The 10,344-nt window shown below is 44.3% G+C and overlaps 1 protein-coding gene across 2 annotated transcripts in view; it reads right to left on the reverse strand.

The window, feature by feature from the left end:
* DYNLT3 (dynein light chain Tctex-type 3) overlaps nt 1-10,342 on the reverse strand; it is a 48,521-nt gene extending 38,179 nt beyond the window's left edge. Inside the window, exons 1-2 of one of the 2 annotated variants that reach the window (XM_073566003.1) lie at nt 10,161-10,328; nt 1,753-1,794 (exon numbers count right to left, since the gene is read on the reverse strand). In XM_073566003.1, coding sequence (XP_073422104.1) covers nt 1,753-1,794; nt 10,161-10,187 — 69 coding nt within the window. In that variant the 5' untranslated portion in view covers nt 10,188-10,328. Of the gene's footprint in view, nt 1-1,752; nt 1,795-10,160 lie in introns of both variants that reach the window. The other variant, XM_073566002.1, reaches the window with a different exon arrangement.
* Between the last annotated feature and the right edge of the window lie 2 nt (nt 10,343-10,344).

A 10,344-nucleotide genomic window follows, 5' to 3' on the forward strand; every position in this document is an offset into this window, starting at 1 on the left:
CTCCCTAGAGATTATAGGAGGCTGACAATGATGCTCTCAGTCCAAGTATGGTAGCAGGCAGCCTAATAAGCAGGACTGCTGCACACAAAAGTGTGGAAAAATGAACGCTTGGTAACTGTGCAGAAAAGAGAAAGAAAAGTATTTTTGCTTTTAAAAAGCAGTTTGCACAGCAGTGTGCAAACAGCAATGCAGCTATCAGGGAGCCTTATAAGGCAGCCTAATAACCAACAGAGCTGATGCACAAAAATATATCCTCCCCTGTCACTACACACAAACTGTTGTGTTGTACAGTGAAAATCGCTACCAGCAGAAGCAGTTTTTTTTTCTTCTTCCCTGCCTAACGCTCTCCCTTATTCAGAATCAGCAGCAGCAACCTCTCCCTATGCTAAGATCGGCAGAAGTAAGATGGCGGTCGGTATACACGCCCTTTTATAGCCCCTGTGACGCCACACAACGCAAGCCAATCCCTTGCACGCCCTTCTCAAAGATGGTGGTGACCGCTGCCCATGTCATCGCGTTGCCCACAGTGTGTGTCCTCCATCATTGGCTGAAAAAGGGCGCTGGAAGCATCATTTGAAACGCGACTTTGGCACTCTGGTCGCCGACCTCACGCTATGGTCGGGTTTCGTTTCCTGAAACCCGACTTTAGCGAAAGTCGGCGACTTATGAATTTGACCGACCCGTTTCGCTCAACTCTAGTAGAAATCATTTTATTTTGACATTTTACTCAAACTATTCGACCATATTCATTTTCTTTATTTATGCAGATTTAGGAGCTAAAAGGAATATGAAGTTTTGCAGATAAATTAGAGATATTAGAAACTGCCGCCCATCCTCTCACATCTGACTCCATTGGTTTGGTTTTAGCATCCAAGTTATGTTATTATTCTAACTTATGTCTATAGAAACTTTTTTTTACCGCAAATTCCATGGACAGAGTAAAAGGTAGAAGTGGTTGTTCCATCAGGATAGGACACAATGATCAGATGAGAGCAGTCATTAAAGGGAACCTGTCACCTGTTTTGGCCGCTATAAGATGTGTCCACTGCCTTTCAGGGCTTATCTACAGCATTCTATAACGCTGTAGATAAGCCCCCGGTCCAACCTGAAAGATAAGAAAAATAACTTTTATTATACTCACCCTGGAGGGGGGGCGGTCCGGTCCGGTCAGATGGGTGTCGCAAGTCCGGGTCCTCCCATCTTCTTGCGATGCCGCCCTCCTGCTTGCTTCATTGTTCCCGACATCGCGCTTCTGCGCAGACAAACTTCTCAAAGTAATGCAGTGCGCAGGCGCTGGGCTTCTCTGACCTTTCTTGGCGCCTGCGCACTGCAGTACTTTGCTCTGCCGTCTACAGGGCAGAGAAGTCCGCCTGTGCAGAACTGCGATGGCGGAAGCGGGGAAGCAAACAGGAGGGCGGCATCGCAAGAAGATGGGAGGCACCGGACCCGGACCTGCGACACCCATCAGACCGGATCGCACCGGACCGCCCCCCCGGGTGAGTATAATAAAACTTATTTTTCTTATCTTGCAGGTCAGATTGGGGGCTTATACACAGCCTTATAGAATGCAGTAGAAAAGCCCTGAAAGGCAGTGGCCAAAACAGATGACAGGTTCCCTTTAAGGTTTCTAAAACCATCCACACCAAGTCATACACTTTTACTCCTTCTCTGTACAACAGTAAGTAATTTTCCAGTCAAGCATTTATAAAATCTCCATTATGAACACCTGTAATGCATATAAAACAGATTTACCTCTTTGACAATACTGCTTGCTTCATCTCCGTTGAATGGGTTCTGTAATAATAAAAAGCGGAGTGTTTATTTGGGGAATGGAAAAGTTAAATGACATATCTAACGAGTTTCTCATATGTTCACAATGCCAGTCACTGCCTTTCGCAGTTGTTCGGTAATGTCTGACATAATGAATTGTGTTGCATGCAGACCTATGTTTGCCATCAAATTGAGGGAAACCAGGGGGTAACACTAAAGTCCCCATTATGGGTATATAGAATATATCAGACACCACTAGGATTCACCATGTAATGTACCTTGACATAGCCAGTCTTTGGGCTCATATTCATCTGAATTTAAAGCAGACGAGTACAATCCGACAAAAAAAAAATCAGACTGCGCTCTGACTAATGTTATTGAATCATTATGTGTTCATCTACGATTTTTTTCTCAGCTCGGATTGCACTGAGAAAAAAAAATTGCAGCATGCTGTGAGTGGCCGCGTATATAAGATGAGACTCCCCAATGCAAGTCAATGGGTGCGAGAAAAAAAATCACACGGCACATGGACCACGCGTATGCCGCCCGATTTTTACACACCCATTTCAAAGGAAACCTGACATTTCTTCAGCCAAGTACAGTAAATTCACAGCGTGAACTGTAAGAATAGAATATATGGTACAGATATATACATAAAATAGATAAAAAGATTGAGATGTATAATTAGTGCAGTGCGCGTGTAGCTTACTATACATGTTTTTACCTAAAAAATAAATTTTAAAAAAAGGCGTGGACCCCGCCCCCCCAGCTGAAGTAAAACAGGCAGCTGGGGGCAGGTGTTATTTGTCAGGGTCCTGACAGCGCCGGCGTACAGCCTCCGCTAAGCAGGGACTCACCCGCACCGTAGGAACCCTGGGGACAAGAACAGCCGGAAAATAAAAATGCACAGGACCTGAATGTAGAAGATTAGCAAGCCGGCACAGGACCTACGGTCATGTGACTGCAAGGGGGGCGGGGCTTAGCATCCTGCTTTCAGAGAAGGTAGAAAACTCAGAGTCGGGCAAAGCGGAGGTCATGCACAATACAGGCAAGCGAGGTACAGGAGGGATAAACAGACGGGAGGTCAGACAAAGCCAAAGGTCATACACAAGATATCAGTAAAGTACCAGGGATGAGACAGAACGGATAGTCAGGGCCAAGCAGAGAATAAAACCAAGACGTAGAAGGTACCAAGCAGAATCCAAAGCAATATCCAGAGAACAGACCAAGTCGTACACAGAGAATCATGCAACCAGAACACAGCACTAACACACACACTCAGGGGTCACCACACAATGCCAAGGGTGAAAGTATAACTGACGGGGGATGGGAGCTTCCTGAGGCTATAAGAAGCCTCCCCAGAACCAATGAGAGGCCACCATAATAGGTCCCAGGTGTGCAGGTGAGAGTCTGCACTGAGATCAGAACATTAACCCCAGAAGTGCCGGTCACCCAGCACTGGTATCATGACATTATTATTCTGGGACACAACATAATTTTTTGTGGGGTAGCTCCTTTTTTTCTTTTTTAATAACTAGTAAAGGCTACACAGACAGCTGTGAGCTGTTATTAACAAGCTGGGAAGATCTATTGATAGCGGCCCCTTTCTAGATTAATAACACCAGCCCTCAGCTGTCTGCTTTCGCTCAGCTGGTTAAGACTCATGTAATGTAATCTCACACACAAAGCACTGATTATATATCTCACTGATATATTTCCATCTATGTACATCTGTAGTTAAGATTTTTTTTATTACTTAGAAAACTAGCTTTAAAATGACAGAGAATTAAAGTATGTAAAAGCTGTTGTTAAAAACGCATGGCATATGGATTGCATATGCATGTCACAAGGATGCTAGTTGAAAAAAATTGCATTGTACTTGCATGACACTCGTTCTACTTTTCAGGAACAACATTGGGCCAATTTTATTCAGCTGATGAGTGCGAGCCCTTTTCGTCAGAAGCTAGGACTGGAAGGGGAATAGAGCTGGATTGACAAAGGCTAAAGATCTACAGCCTCATTTCCATATCAATTAAAATGCTAATTTCTCAGTCATGGAGGAATGCACTTGCCTTGTAAAGGTATTGCTGGACTTCATTTTGAAAGAGCTACATGCACATGTAAACAGTTTAAAAGGCAAAATCCTGCTGAAAAATTCCCTTTTAGGCTGGTTTCACATTTGCGTTTTTTAGCGCTGGAAAAAAACGCATACCTGCGCATGCGTTTTTTCCCCTATATTTAACATGGGTGCGCATACCTGCGCGCTGGTAAGCGCATGTATGTGATTTTCATGCGCTGCGTTTTTTTGGGGTGTGCGTTGGTATTTTCCAGACGCAGCATGTTGCATTTTTTGGCCCTGCAAAAAAGCGCATGCGCACATATGCGCATGTTTTGCGCTAAAAATGGCCATTATAGCCTATGGATGCGCATATGTGCGCACTGGCATGCTCATGTATGCGTTTTTTTGCATATGCGTTTTTTTTTTTAACCATGGAATTTAGGGGTTTGGGTTAGAGTTAGGGTTAGTTAAGGGGGTTTAGGGTTAGGGTTATGGTCAGGGTCAGGGTTAGGGTTGGGGTTTGGGTCAGGGTTAGGGTTAAGTATGGTTTGGTTAAGGGTTAGGGTCAGGGTTAGGGTCAGGATTAGGGTTAAGTATGGTTTTGTTAAGGGTTAGGGTCAGGGTTAGGGTTAGGGTCAGGGTTAGGGTTAGGGTCAGGATTAGGGTTAAGTATGGTTTTGTTAAGGATTAGGGTCAGGGTTAGGGTCAGGATTAGGGTTAAGTATGGTTTTGTTAAGGGTTAGGGTCAGGGTTAGGGTTAGGGTTAGGGTCAGGGTTAGGGTCAGGGTTAGGGTCAGGGTTAGGGTTAAGTATGGTTTTGTTAAGGATTAGGGTCAGGGTTAGGGTCAGGATTAGGGTTAAGTATGGTTTTGTTAAGGGTTAGGGTCAGGGTTAGGGTTAGGGTCAGGGTTAGGGTCAGGATTAGGGTTAAGTATGGTTTGGTTAAGGGTTAGGGTCAGGGTTAGGGTTAGGGTCAGGGTTAGGGTTAAGTATGGTTTTGTTAAGGGTTAGGGTCAGGGTTAGGGTTAGGGTCAGGGTTAGGGTTAGGGTTAGTTAGGGTTTAGGGTTTGGGTTAGGGTTAAGTATGATTTGGTTAAGGGTTAGGGTCAGGGTTAGGGTTAGGGTCAGGGTTAGGGTTAGGGTCAGGGTTAGGGTTAGTAAAGTCATGGTTTGGGTAGTGTGAGGGGCCACCTAAAAATGTTTGAAAAAAACGCAAACGCGGTAAAAACGCATACAAACGCATAAAAACGCTGCGTTTTTTTCATGCATGCTCATAAAAATGCTTGAAAAAAACGCAGCAGTTGTATGCTTATGTATGCGTTTTTTCAATGCGTTTTTTTGCGGGAAAAACGCGCTGCAAAAAAAAGCAAGTGTGAAACTAGCCTAAGTTTGCTAAACTAAAACATCAAAATAATGAAACTGCACTGATGTGATAAACAATTACTAGAAAGCAACAGTTCCATCAGAGCATGTCTCTCTGCCTCCCTCTCTCCAAATATCCTTCCTCTACCACTATTCTCTCCACATGCTTCAAATATCAGGTATAAATTGACTCCTCAGTGAGCAGGCAGTCCATCTTGCCGTAATCAAGCAAAGTAGATTTTTGCTACATTTCTGAGTGAATAATGGGCTCATAAGACAAGAGAAGTGGCTCATAGGTGGAGAAAGAAGCCTATTTCCCTAACAAGATATATTGCCAAGTACCTCATGTTTGCTTAGCTTGCCAAACTATGATGCCTACCGTGTTTCCCCAAAATTAAGTCTTATATTATTTTTTCTCTGAAAGATGGGTTAAGACTTAATTTCAGGGGATGTCTTAATGAACTCAAATGAACAACAATCCAGATTATTCCTGTAGAAAAAAAATCTACATTAATTCAAATATAATCATTTCATCACATACACACTGAACATACACATGTATGTACATACACAGTACATACCAATCTATCTCCTCTTCAGTTCCTCTAGATGACTGCAGTTAAAAGACCTTTGGTGACATCATGGTCATCAAAGGTCCTTAAAGGGGTTGTCCACTACTAGGACAACCCCTTCTCGATCAAAATGTTTGACCCCCCCATAAAACAATAAAGCTTATACTTACCTCTTGTGCTGGCGCCGTTCCCGAATGTCGGAACTCACTCTTCGGGGGCTCTTGTGCAGTTCTTGTGACATGTGATGCCTGGCGCCCAATCAGTGCTGCCATCACTGTCCCCGCTTTCCGGAATAATCAAACATGAATAGGAAGTCTGGGCTGCAGCTGATCTCTTACTTCTTCTTCATGTTCGATTTGTCAGAAGGTCGGGACAGTGATGCCGATGCAGATTGGGCGCCAGTGTCACAAAATCGCACAAGTGTCCCGGGGAGAGCGAGTGTTGACAACACTGGAATGGTGCCATCATGAGAGGTGAGTATAAGCTTTATTATTTTATTGAGGCCAAGCGAGAGGTATGAGAAGAAGTTGTCCAAGTAGTGACACAACGTCTTTAAGCAGTCTTATCCTCGGAATAGAAATCCTGGGGTCCGCAAAAAGAATGAGGGCCTTGAGAAATTGTCCAATTTTTCTCCCGCTTCCCCAAATACTGACCCTGCATACCAGACTGTCTCTCCTTCAGTTCCTCTAGACTCCTGCAGCTAAAAGACCAGTGGTGACATCACGCTTTGTAACTAGTTTATTTTTGGAGTAGGGCTTATATTTCAAGCTTCCTCCAAAAATCCTGTAAAAAGTCATTCAAGGGCTTATTTTCGGGGAACGCGTTACATCAGCAACAGCCTCATATTTCTTAAAATAAATATATTAAATAGACTTAGATTGCAGTAAAAATAAGAGATCCAATCTTCCATCAGTATTCCAAATTTATTGCAAATAATGGTTTGTGTGTATGGCTCCATCAAATAAAACAGACTATGAGCCTGATTCAGCAAATCTTACTCCAGTCCCCAAGTGCAGTAAGGTAATTAGCGAGGCGCTCACCAGTTTTCAGACGCTCCCGATTGTGCAACTTTTAATGAATCAGGAGCGTCTGGCTCAGGCACGTCTCATCAAGACCAGTGTGAGCAATGCTGAGCTTGATAAATCAGGACATATAACGTCACAATAAAATATGCAAACATAATCTTCCAATTAAAAGAGCTCTAATGAGAAAACATCTTCTAAATAAAAAGACTGGGACATTTAATCTCTGCAAGCATTTTCACATGATGGTCATGCAAAAGCCCTGGAGTGGACAAAATGTGTATTTTAAGACTGCTTGGTTTAATTAGAAAAAAGTTGTAATTATAAGGGCTCCATCACACACGTCTTATGTGTTTGATAAAATTCCAACTGTTTCAATAGCATCTACTTGCAGTTGTTTTTGGTGGGTTTTTTTAGCTTGTGTGGTGCTTATCAAATCGAGAAAAGAATCTCGAAAAAAATATTATCCCTTTAGCATGCTACACTTAAAACACAGGCAACTGACCAACGAGGCTGAAGTTGGTAACAGAGTTTTTTTATGCAGTTTTTAATTAACATCACGATCCAGCAGAAAGTATAAATGTCTCCCTTTGCATTCACGCTTGACTTGGGATCAAAAAACGACCCTAGAAACTGCCCCAAAAAAACGACGCGTCTAATTTTAGCCTCAGAAAAAAAAATTAGGAAGTAGACATAGGTACAAAGGTACACACATACACATTTGTTAACCCCTTATTAACAAAGCCTATTTGGGCCTTAAAGGGAACTGGTCAGCTGCTTTGGCCGATATAAGATGTGGCCGCTGCCTTTCAGTGGTTATCTACAGCATTCTATAATGCTGTAGATAAGCCTCCGATCCGACCTGAAAGATAAGTTGTATTATACTCACCCGGGGAATGGGTGGGGGTCCGGTGCGGTCCGGTCTGATGTGTGTCACAGGTCTGGGTCCGGCACCTCCCATCTTCTTGCAATGCTGTCCTCCTGCTTGCTTCATCGCTCCCCGACATCGCGCTCCTGCGCAGACGTACTTCTCTGACCTGTTGAGGGCATAGCAAAGTACTGAAGTGCACAGGCGCCATGAAATGTCAGAGAGGCCCAGCGCCTGCGCACTGCAGGAATCTGCTCTGCCCTCCACAGGGCAGATAAGTGCGCCTGCGCAGGAGCGCGATGCTGGGGAACCATGAAGCAAGCAGAAGGACAGTGATCATAAGAAGATGGGAGGCGCCAGACCCGAACCTGCGACACCCATCGGACCGGACTGCACCGTACTGCTACCCCGGGTGAGTATAATAAAACTTATTTTTCTTCTCTTTCAGGTCGGCTCGGGGGCTTATCTACAACATTATAGAATGCTGTAGATAAGCCCTGAAGGCAGTGACCGTATCTTATATTGGCCAAATCTGGTGACAGGTTCCTTATTCTCATGTTTGAAAGTTATCCACTAGCCACTGTGATCGCACCCTCATCAATCCAGGGAACCAGGGCACTGTAGAGCACCGTCTGAATGGAGCGGTGGTCAATGGGACCACCAGAGAGAGCGGCTGGCCTTTGGCACTCTTATTAGGTTAAATGGAGAGGTAGTGTGCAAATTGCCAACACTGCTCCACTCAAACGGGCTCTTCTGGTTCTCGTGATCGCTGGGGGCCCTTGTGGTCAGATCCCCAGCCACCAGAAAGCTATCCCTTATCCCACAGACGGGATAACTTTCAAACTTTAATGATGTAGTAAATATAATCATTTTTGCCTCTCTGCATTTCAGCAGAAATAACTTTATATTTTGGATGACATGGCTGGATGAGGCCTCTATATACACCGATGTATAGTTATGGATCCGTAATCCAAATCTACAATATGGATGTATAATACAACAAGATGCATCAGTATTCAATTTGTATTCTATCCATATTTCATCAAAGTTGGCAGACCTGGTGTAAAAAAGTGACAAAATTTGAGAATAAATTATATTCCGATCTCTTAAAACGTTATTCCTCGTTTTACTCAATTTTAAAGGGAGTCTGTCCCCCCCGCCCCGAAAAATTCATCCTAACCACTTTAACACATATGATGAATATTTACGTCATATATAGTGTCCCCGAGTGTGACGCTGAGCCTGCAATTTTCACCACAAATATGCCTTTACCAGCAGTGAATGAATAAACGATCCATCCAGGGCTCTTAACAAGATAAATCCCGCTGTCAATCTCTGACGGCGGGATTTAACACGCGCTACCCAGAAGCGCATCACAAATGCCGCCCACAGGCGCCAGCGTCACATGATCGGGAGAAGCCGATGGATTGTCATGGCAGCCAGGAGTCTGCAGAAGACTCCATGCCTGCCATTATTATACTCCATAAGAAAGCATGATTTCAGTGCTGAAGCCCTGCTGTGTAACACAGGCGAGAAGACGATTGCAGCTTCAAGGGAACTATTCAATAAAGTAAAAAGAAATTAAAAAAAAGTTTTTAAAAATATGAAGAAATAAAAAAAACACCAAGGTTGAAATCACACCTCTTTTGCCCCACTGACAATAAAAATTGCCCAGGACTGGCCATTGGTGGGGATCTCAGCAAACAAACCTCCTCCCACTTAAAAGTTATCACCTATACTACGGATAGATGATCATCTCACCCAACTGTAGCAGCAAATCTCCAATGGATGTAGTTATAGATGGGGCAGGTCCGAGAAGAGCCGACCAGGGCTGCTCATCCTCATGTTTTGGTTTTGCCTCGTGTGAATTCATTCTTTCAGATCTGCATTGCTGAAGTTCTTGAGGCTCTTCCCATGGTAGATGCCACCTCTCACCCTACTGTGCATCGATCTCTGTCTGCATTTATCTGATGCCTGACAAGGGTCTTAATCTGAAAGTAGCTAAAATGACTACACAAACACAATACACATTGTTAAGAAAATATGCTGCAAAAGTATCTGGGAGGAATCTAAGTACTTATTATGTCGGCCATGTCAGCAGATGTGACAGGTCGTCTACAACCCCCCTGTTGGCTACAACCCCTGTTGGCTACAACCCCCCATACCCATTGTGTATGGGTCAGCCTATAAGGACATCCTCACTCTGCCCACCCTGACAGCACAATAGAAGAAGCGTCTCTACAGGAGGATGAAGTGTGAACAGTGGCTTATATTATGCACATTGTATATATAGTGGAAGAAGGAACTTTCAGCACAGCTAACAAGACACATCAGTGTCCCCATCACACAGCTTGGATCTCCAGAGCTGCCATTAGGAAGTGTGATAAAACAATAATATTCATGCAATGCAGTAATAGAGGGGATGTCAGGTTCTGGTCATCTCTGGGCCACCGTGTGATGCCCTGTGGTGCTGATGCCAGGCATCCTGTGCAGGGCACACACATTACCTCTGCCTTGTGCTGATGGTCTTCCATGTCGCTCAGGCACTAGTGCAGGTGTCCAGGCAGTGGATGGGCTCCGTGCTGTGTACAGGCGGCTGGGCATTCCTCGGTGTCCCGCCCCGGCTTCCTGTATTCTGCTGCTGCTGTCATTCTGTGGAGGAGGAGCCTGTGGACACTGACATCACACCGT

The sequence above is a fragment of the Dendrobates tinctorius genome, unplaced genomic scaffold (genome assembly GCF_039654945.1).
Source record: "Dendrobates tinctorius isolate UK_male_01 unplaced genomic scaffold, ASM3965494v1 ptg000016l, whole genome shotgun sequence".
In the NCBI taxonomy this organism is placed as follows: domain Eukaryota; kingdom Metazoa; phylum Chordata; class Amphibia; order Anura; family Dendrobatidae; genus Dendrobates; species Dendrobates tinctorius.